This window comes from Echinops telfairi, unplaced genomic scaffold (genome assembly GCF_000313985.2).
Source record: "Echinops telfairi isolate 266 unplaced genomic scaffold, ASM31398v2 ScPeMD7_7400;HRSCAF=8409, whole genome shotgun sequence".
Classification (NCBI taxonomy): Eukaryota; Metazoa; Chordata; class Mammalia; order Afrosoricida; family Tenrecidae; genus Echinops; species Echinops telfairi.
Window position 1 is genome coordinate 8739495 of NW_022111300.1, and position 10389 is coordinate 8749883.

At 41.4% G+C, this 10389-nt stretch overlaps 1 protein-coding gene across 1 annotated transcript in view; it reads left to right on the plus strand.

Moving 5' to 3' along the window:
* Positions 1-761: 761 nt before the first annotated feature.
* The window catches only part of RBBP8 (RB binding protein 8, endonuclease), a 75496-nt gene continuing 65868 nt past the window's right edge, over positions 762-10389 (plus strand). The window contains exons 1-2 of the mRNA XM_004702903.2: positions 762-810; positions 3590-3796. Coding sequence (XP_004702960.1) covers positions 3688-3796 — 109 coding nt within the window. The 5' untranslated portion in view covers positions 762-810; positions 3590-3687. The remainder of the gene's footprint in view (positions 811-3589; positions 3797-10389) is intronic.

Sequence of the window (10389 nt, forward strand, 5' to 3'; positions counted from 1 at the left end):
TTTTCTTCAACTACATCTGTAAAATCCCCATAGTCCCAAAACGCTTCTCTTAGAAATTAGTATAAACAGGAATACATTTGAATACTATCAGTTTGAAAATCATAAATAGCCCTTTAAAAAAATTACTTAACAGCATGTTATCCTACAAATAATGCTGGTTACTTCCGATTCCTTCTTTCAGGTTCACCAGAAACGGTCAATTTGACCTCAGCAAAATATGCCTCCTTCCTTTCGCTATAGGGAGCTCCTACCCAGCTCGGTCCTGTCACATCACTAAACTGTTGGTAATAGACACGAAGGCAGAAAAATGCCGATTATCCGTGTACCGTCCCACATCGGTTGTATGTTGGCTTTTCCATTTAAAGCCACTCGCATAACGCTTTCCCTGCCCAGCTACCTTTCAAAGAACACACACGGCTCGAGTTTTCCCCGGGGCAGCTCACAAACGCCCTGTCAATCATCAGACGCGTCCTTCGACCTCCCGTCGAGAGTCGCCGGGGGGTCGCCAGGGGCGGCGCCGAGCCCCGCGGCGGGAGAAAGGGGCGTGGCGTCGCGGGAACTCCCGCGTGACGTCGTACGGGCTCCCGGCGGGCGGGTCCGGCGGCTCAGCCCGGCTTCCCCCTCCCACGGAAAAGCGCGGGCTGCCCTGAGGGGCCGCGTTTCCCGCCGGGCCATTGGCTGTGGAGTGAAAAAAAAAAAAAGGGACGAAAGAGAAGAGAAGCGAGCGGCTGTAGAGTCTCCACAGTTCTGAGGGACTCCGCTTCCTCGTTGGTTGGAGCTTTCTCGAATCTCGAGGCGCTTTGGAACGCTGTGAGTAGAGGAAACGCTCTGCCTCTCGCCCCAGCGTTGCAGCGCCGCGCTACTTCCGGTCTAGGTGGGCGCGCGCGCGCGCTAAGCGTACAGGTGTGACTCCCGGGCGGGGGGCGGGGGGTGAGTGGGTGGCCGCCAAGGCCTCGGGCTACCTGGGAGGGAGGAGGCCGGGGCCGGGCCGGACCAGTGCGGCGGCCCCAGAGCGCAGGCACTCGGGCTCCGTCGGGCTCCGTGGCCGCCCGCGCCGCCGGCGAGAGAAACTGCGACCAGGCGCGGCGCTGCCTCGCGCATGCGTCCACGCCGCCGCCTGCCCGCCCCCCGCCCCCAATTACCCCCCCGCGAGCGGGGGAAGCCTGCGGGCGCCTGGTGAACGGAGCTGATGGACCTGGGTCCTGCGGTGCCCGGCGCTGCACCCGGTCTTTGCTCCTAGCGGTACACTTACTCCCCGCTTCACTGTATCTGGGCCCCGCGAGGGACTCGACTTCTGCCAGGACTGGAAAAACGTCTTGCATTTGTTTTCAGGGAAGCGCCTTGTCTGCCGCTTTGTCTACCTATGAACGCCTCAGTATATAGCTTCAACAGATAAGGAGATTTTGATGTTTTTTTAAATTTGCCATAGCATTATCATACCCAAGAAAATTAGCAATAATCTATTATCTAAAAAGGAGACCTGGTGGTGTAGCGGTTATCAATTGGGTTGCGATCCGCAGGGTTGGCTGTTCGAAACCACTAGCAGCTGCTCCGCGGGAATAAGATTTAGCTTTCAACTTCCATCAACAGTTACAGTCTTGGAAACCCACAGGGGTTCTCTATGAGTCTACGTTGTCTCGCTGGCAGTGAGTTTGATTTTGAATATTATTTCAACTTAAGTAAAGTTCATTTTTCCCAGTCTAAAAACAAAATTTTTTTAAACACCCTGATCTAAATTTTGGGAAGTTTATTAAATGTGTATTGATATTTCTGCAGTACTTTGCAGTTTACCAGATAAGTTCATACATAAACTTGCGCCTTTAGAAATGTACTTGCTTATGTGGTCTTTAAATCAGAGACCACAAGAACCACTGCAGTCAGTTTCAGCACCTGTTAGCAATGGGAATGGAGGCAGGTGTGAAGTTTAGCAGGCTTGCTAATCATTTTGCTTTGGGAGTGGCTCTGGTCCTTACAGTTGGGTTGCGATCCTCAAAGCACCATAGTTCGAAACCACCAACTGTTTGGTGGGAGAAAGACAAGGATCCGAAGCTCTCAGGCTGTCTAGAGGGTCACTCACTATGAGTCAGCAACGACTCAATGGCAGTGAGTGAGTGAGTTAACTAAATATGGCTAATAGTGCATGGCTTTAGTTCAAGAACACATTAAAATATGGGGGACCTCCCATGAATGCAAGGATGGTAGTTTCTCCCACTCCAAGACCACTGGTTAAAGGTAAAAAGCTGGATGTCCAAAGATTTGGACTCAACATTTTAATTGTTGCCATGACTTTGTGCAACCAAAAATACTTATCTATTATTCTGCCTGAACTTTATAGACTATTGCTTCCTCCAGTGGCTGCCCAGGTAATAACTAACATTTTTTAAAGTAGCACTACTCTAATTGCCTTCATTGTATAAATATTATATATGTCTTCATCGTAGTTGAAGTTATCTTTTGCTCACTGACTTACCTTGTTATGAGAAAGCTATTTGGCTTCTCACATTATTACCTAAGTCATCTTTTCTAGCATAGGGTCCTTTATGTACTTGTAAATCAGGAATATTTCAGATGTTTTATTGGTTTGGGGTTCAATCCTACATCACTCCAGAAATAACTAAAGCAAAAAATGTATATAATGCTAAATGAATTCTGACCATGGATGATTTCAAACTTCTCAGTATTAGAATCCTTCCAATTTCACTTGAAGCCCTAGTGACACAGTGGGTGAGTGCTAGGCTGCTAACCAAAAGATAGCAGGTTTTGCCTCCTGGAGAAAGATGCTGCCATAAAAATAGACAACTTTGGAAACGCTATGGGGCAATTGGCCTGCCAACCTCAAGGTCAGTAGTTCAAGAGCACCAGCTGCTAAAAGGGTGAAAGATGAGACTTTCTACAGCTGTGAAGATACAGTCTCAGAAACCCACTGGGGCCGTTCTAATCTGGCTTGTGGAGTCATTATTAGTTGGAATCGATTAATGGCAGGGAGAGTTAGTTGAGCTGCATCAAAGATCCCTGGTCAATGTTGGGTAAGCGTTTGACTGTTAATACAAGATCAACAGTTTAAACCCACCGGTCACTCCACAGGAGAACGATGAGACTATCTGCTCCCATAACGATTGGCAGGCTTGGTAACCTGTAGGGTCACTGTAAGACAATTGACTTGAGGGCAATGGGTTGGCTTAAGATTTGCATTGGCTAGATAGCATTGGGTTATCTATCAGTAAACTTAAATTTAGGTAATTCTTTTGAGAAGGAGTAAAGAGGAAAATTGCCTGAAATTTTATCTCAAAGTCCACATTAAAGGATGGATCAACAGTTAGCTAGACTGCTAGCTGAAAAATTAGCCATTTGAACCCACACTGTGGGACAGTTCTTTCTACTCCATCATGTGGGGTCACGATGAGTCAGAGTGACGTGATGTCACCTAACAAAGCAAAGGCGAAATTACTGAAATCCTGTCTGCTCATCTTGATCCTCTTCCGTCCCACCTACCTGCACATTTCACCTTAGCTGCCATGTATTTCTTCCATGATTGCAAATCACATAAAAATAAATGAAAACATACTTGCGCTATGATCTGTCATTTCAGGTATTTCAGCTGTCTCCAAAGACAACTGCATACTAACAATGTAACAAAGAAGATTGTAAGTCATTAGTCAAAGAGAAGTGTGAAGCATATTTGGCAAGATGAACATCTCTGGAAGCAGTTGTGGAAGCCCTAGTTCTGCAGATATATCTAGTGATTTTAAGGAGCTTTGGGCAAAACTAAAGGAGTACCATGATAAAGAAGTTCAAGGTAAAAATCTTTTTTTCAAATACTAATTTGAGACATAGTCATATTGTATTTTGTTGAGACTATTTTAGTAATAATTAATTTGGTATAATAGTTTGGTTTCTTTATAGAAGGAAAGAATGACCTGAAATTCAGATCTGAACATTAAGTTGAAGTCATTAACTGTGTGCCTAACCTTATGAATACATACAAACCTTTTTTAAAAATAATTTTATTGGGGGCTCGTATAACTCTTATCACAATTCATACATTCATCCATTGTGTCAAGTACATTTGTACATTTTTTGCCATCATCAGTCTCAAACTTGCTTTCTACTTGAGCCCTTGGTATCAGCTCATCATTTCCCCCCTCCCTCTCCCTATAGTCCTTGTTTTAAGATAATTTCCAGTCTAGAATTGTAATGTAGTATGCTATCTAGAAGCATAAAGGGAAAACCAAGTGTGTATCTTTGTGTCTCTGGTTTGCTGTCAGGCCAGGCTTTACATTTGTATTACGACTAAATAATGTGGGTAGAAAGAGAGGAAATGATCTGAGGAAAGAAATAGCAAGTTTGGAGATAACTGAGTTTTATCCAAAGACTTTAGAGTTTGGTAAGTAAACTGTAATAGAGGGATTGGGGAAGGCACTGAGAGCTTATTAACAGAGGGGTGTGGCTAGGGCATGATGTCAGAAAGATAGATAGGTTCATACCGTAGAAACTCTTAAGTCCTATGCTTAGGACATTTTCATCATCCCTTGTATTTAAGATTAAGTCTAAAACTTTAACCTAGACTGCTTACTTCCAGTGAATAGTAATCTATGAAAGTAGTCCTGTGTTGAGAAAGAGGCCATGTGTTGCAGTGGTTAGGGTCGCAAATGTTGGATTTCAATAGCTAGTGCTTGAAAGCCATCTCAGCCACTTGAATAGAAAGAGTAACTCATATATAACTTTACAGTGTCTGTTTTCTCCTGTATAAAGTGATGCAGGTAATACCTAATATTATATTAAATTGGTTGACATATAGAAAACATTTGGAATAATGTGGCACATCTTAAGGCGTATACAAGAGAGCTTTTTATTATCTTTCAACTTAATTTTCCAGCAGTGTTTTAAGCCTCCTTGTGTGTGTGAGTATTATTATTATTGCCTGCTATGGACCATCCTAAGCTATAGAAAAATTTTAACAGAGCTTTCACATACTGATTACCTTTTATTTTCCCCTTTATGTTTTTTATGGCTGATCTCTGAGAGGCAAAAGAAGGGTTATAACCAAAATAACAAATATAAGAAAACTTAATTGATTAATCTTTAAAAAGTTCTAAGTTTCCACCTTACAGCTTTTAGACTCATAGCTGAGGTTAATACTCAAAACTGGGGGGAGGGGGGGTTTCTTCTGAAAAGTTGGAAATCATTCTTCCACAATTTGTCCAAAAGGGACATTTCAAGGTCTTATCTTGAAGTATAGTGCTGTTTCTGATAGGATTATATCTATCCACATTCAAGGAAATCCGAACGGGGCAACTGTTATTCAGACTTATGCACCAACCATGAAAGCTAGCGATGGAGAAACGGAGGACTTCTACCAATGTCTTCAGTCTGAAATTTATCAAACATGTAATAAAGATGCATTGGTAGTTGTTGCCAGTTAAAATGCAAAAATTGGAAACGGGAAGGAACAATAGATGGTAAATATTTTGGTGATAAAAATGAAGCTGGAGATTACATCATAGAATTTTGTGAGACCAACATCTTGTTCATCGCAGATATCTTACTTCAACACACTAACAGAAACTATTCCCATGGGCCTCTATATGGAATACACAAAAATCAAATTGAGTACATCTGTGGTATAATACAATATCAGCAGTTAAAACCAGGCCAGGAACCAACTGTGGAGCAGAACATCAATATGCAACTTCAGGTTGAAGCTGAAGAAAATTAGAACTAGTCTACAGGAGCCAAAATGCAACTGTGGTAGTTACATAATCTGTTGTCAATTTGAGATTTAAGCGTGAAGGGGTGGGGTTTAGCCTGTCATTCAGGTCACAGCTTGATGACCTCATTTGGAGGTGCTAAGGAGATGAAGAGCTCACTGGAGGTGGGTCACAGGCTCACTCCCTGTAAGACATGCTTGCAGACAAGACACACACGGAGCTATGTTAGAGCCCTGGAGCTGAAGGAGCCATGTGGAGACCCCTGCCAGCGTTGAGATGCCTCTACCACCACTGGATCTGCAAGACTTTCCACCCACTGGCCTGTGATCTTCCTGCATTTGGTGTTATTGCATGTGTTGCGTGAGTCTGAAGATGAATTTATATGATTGGTATCGGACATAATGGGCTAATATCAGACTTATGGATTTGATCTGGACTGGACTGGGATGTTTCCTCAATGTTCAATTACTATTGTATATAAAGCTCTTTCTTATACACATATGAGTCTCCCTGGATTTGTTTCCCTGGTTTACCCAGACTAACTCAGCACCCTTGAATCTATCCTGCCAGAATTTCAATAATACTTCAAGAACAGATTTGAAAAATTGATGACAGAGATCTGATGACACTTATGACCTGTGAAGGACATCATGAATATCGTTCATAAAGAGACCAAAAGGTCATTAAAAAATGGGAAAGAAAAGATCAGAGTGGATGCCAAAAAAGACTCAGAAACCTCTTCATCGTAGACTAGTTTAGACAAATGAAAGAAATGATGAAGTCAAAGAGCTGAACAGAAAATTTCAAAGGGCAGCTCGAGAGAACATAAATGTTATAATGAAATGTACCCAGCCCTAGGAAACCACAGAGGAAGACCACACTCAGCATATCTGAAACTGAAACTCATAGTGTCTGAAGTCTGAAAAGCCATCCAAGGCCTAATTGATATCTCTTTGCTTGTAGCAACAGAGGAATAGATCAGGAAGAGGAGAAAGTAATGGAATAGGTGGCTAACTCCATGAACAACAGCTTCCTTTGCCATGAAACAGAACTGGATAATGCCTGGCTACCCAGAACTTCACCAAGCATATCTTTTTCCAGGACCTAGTCTCTCAGAATAGCAGGGCTCCTAAACCACAAGGTCACCAATTCAAACTTGCTAGCGACTTCTCAAGAGAAAATGCGGCTTTCTACTCCCGTAAAGATTTACAGCTTTGAAAAAAAAATTTTACAGCTTTGGAAACCCACAGGAGCAATTCTACTCTGCCCTATATGATTGCTATGAGTCGAAATCGACTTGGTAACAGTGAGTTTGGAGTTTTCCGTTGATATTCTTGATTTAAGGTTTAAAAATTATCTCAGGGCAGTAGTTTCAGGGATTTTTTTTAGCCTTTGTGGGTCAAGAAAGTCTGGAGTCAATGAGAATGTTGAATTCTGTTTTGCATTTTCTCCTTTTTTACCAGGATTCATTTATAAACCTTGATCAAAACATTTATTACTTATAGCATCCCAACGCATAACCCACTACACTATCAGACTCCTTATAAAAGTTCAAAAAGAAAGAAAAAGTCATGGAAATGAACTTCTACATACCCACCCTTAACTCCAGCTCCTCTCAGTACATGTCCAGTGTTGTATTACCTACGCTCCTTGATTCCTGTTCTTCTTTCTTTCAGTTATGCTGCAGTCTTTGCCATACGTTCATCTATAAATACTCCAGTGTGTAGCTTCTTAACTAAAAATTCCACTATCCTACTGTGTGACCTGTGCTCCATGATTCCTCTTGTGCTTTCTTTCAGTTATGCTGAATTCTTTCATCTATAAATACTTCAGTGTGTATCTTCTTAACTAAAAATTCTGTTATCCCACCAAGAAAATAAGGCCCTTAATATGATATTAGTAATAACTAGCTTTCAAATCTCCCCAGTCATCTTAGTTTCCTTTTTACAGTTGGTTTGTACAAACGCTTATGTAAAAGAGGACTGCACATTGCTTTTGTTTGATATTTTCCAGTGTAGTTTTAATTTGAATTTCTATTATGATTGAAATTATGTATCTTTCATTAGGTATAGGGGTGATTTATATTTCTTTTTCTGTGAACTACAATGAGTTTCAAATAGTGCAGAGATGGAATTGAATAATAGAAATTTTCCATGAACTTTTTGAGGCCATTATTATACCTGTTCACCTTTTTCCTACCAATTTTTAGTAACTTTTAAAGTGAGGCAGATTCACTGACTTGGTATTAAAATTTTTAGAAATTTATATTTGTTATTAGTGATAAAGATCTAATTTTAAAGTTTACTATGCTTTGGATATATATGCAGAGACAAATATAAATATTTTTCATTAGTTCTATACTTCTGTTGACAGCACTCTTTTCCCCGGGAAAGTCAGGTGTAAAATAAAAGGAAGGATTCTGAGGTGTCATCCTGACTTGCCGTTCATCCCATGAGTGAATATTGGTACGTTGACTCTGTATATTCACTCCAGCGTTTGCTGCTTCCTGTGTGGTTCAGTGGAACCTTCAGTATTGCTACTTACAGCTTGACTTTTTTTTCCTTCAGTTTTTTTCACTTTGAGGAATGACAGGCGTGCTCTTCCCTTTTGGTTGTCTGACTACAGATTTGCACACTAGATGTAGTCAGTCATCTGATTCCTACGTGTCTATCCAGCCAGGTCCTTGTGTGTAGTCAAGCTAATGTTGAAAAAAGGTATCTCCAATAAACTGGCTTTACAAATTTCTGTTGTGAGATTCCCAGCACCATTTCTGTCACAAAGACAGTATTTTCCAACTGCTGATCCTCCTCCTTGGTTTCCAGTTTTCCCGTTCCAGTCACCAGCGATCGTCAGTTGCATCTTGATGACAAGTTTGATCAATATCAGACAATAAAAGTTGGTAAACATCTTTTGGTGTTCATCTTTGGCATTAGTAGTTGGTCTCAAGTAAGCGTCATATTAATTGGCCTTCCTCGTTGACAATATTATACTTTAGGATGGATCTTGAAATACATTTTTTTGGCAATGCATTACCTTTTCTTTTCAATTTGTCATTCCTGACATGATAGGTCATTTGGTTGTCCAGTTCAAAATTAGCAATACCAGTCCATTTCAGTTCATTAACATGTAGGGTAATAATCTTCAAGCAATTAATTTCATTGCATCATGTAGCCTGCGTTCAGCTTGTTAGTGGATGTTTGCAACTGTTTCTTCTCATTTTGAAGATTGAGAACAAAGCATCTGAAACTTTGTCACATCAGCAAACAAAGATTCTGAGAAAGCTTTTTTTCACCAGCATTCTTGGAGGTCTGTGGACTCTAGTTTGAGGAGGCAGCTCTTCTCTTGGGAGGAAGGGGCTTATCTTCTGGCACTGTCCCAAACTGTATTTCACTGTTCTTTTTAAGGCTTTCACTGGCTTTGTTTTTCTTCTTTTTGTTAAGTAGATTTCCAGGTTCTTTTCTCTAGTCTGAGTGTGGAAGCTCCACTAAAACTTGCCCATGATATGTGACCCTGCTCATAGGGGAGGAGGGGGCTTCAAAAAGTTCAAGAAAAATTGGGATTAAAAGATAACTGGACTTTTCACCAAGTTTTGAACCCTCCCTATTATTTGAAAAGGAATCTTGTTGGCCTAGTGGTTATTTGTAGGGCTGTGACCTGCGTGGTCAGCATTTTGAAACCAGCATGTACTCTTCAGGAGAAAAATGGGACTTTGTACACCCATAAAGTGTTACATTCTTGGAAACCCACAGGGACAGTTCCAGCCTGTCCTTCTAGGGGCACTATGAACAGCATCAACTCAATGGAAGTGTGTTTGTTTTTTTTATTCTTATTTGAACCATCAATGACATAGCTTCAAGCATCATATCAACACACCAGTCACCATAGTATTAAAAACTCCTGGCATAATTGCTGGAGACAAAGTGGGTTCATAAGCAAATGTGAAGAAAGCTGATGGTGCCCGGCTATCAAAAGATAAAGCATCTGGAGTCTTAAAGGCTTGAAGTTAAACAAGCTACCATCTAGCAGAGGAGCAACAAGCCCACATGGAAGAAGCACACCAAGCTAGTAAAAGATAGCTTTAGTACAGAAAATGGATTTCCAAGAAATTATCTTTGCAGCAAGAAATTATCCTTGTAGTAAGAAATGCTGCCTGGTTGATAAAATATAAACTACAGGGGGTTACCCCCAAAACCAGAATTGCACTGGGCAGAGTGGGGCTTTCTTAGTACACATTTTTCCCACTAGGCAAGCACCAAGCAACTCACGCTGATAATAGTGCACCCAGCGGCATCTCCTGGAAAAGTTTCTCTGGTCACAGTGAATATTTCCATAAATGCAGTTTCGCCCAAACCTCATTTTTTGTGGTAGCCAATTTAAGAAAATGGTGTGGCTATGAAATTTTGTTTCCTGTTCGAGAAAAATGCCGCAGAAACTGTTACGATGTTGAACACAGCTTACAAAGACAGCACTATGGGAAAAACTCAAGTGTACAAGTGGTTTTCTTGTTTAAAAAAAGGTGAAATGTGCTGACCAGCCCAGGGACAGGGGAGCAACAAGTGATCCAAAATCAGTGGCAAGGAGGGTGTGAGAGGCCTGGTAGGGATTCAGCAAGGGCAATGTAACCGAGAGAAATTACTGAAACCCAAATGAAGGCTGACCATGATAGTGGGACAAGAGGAAA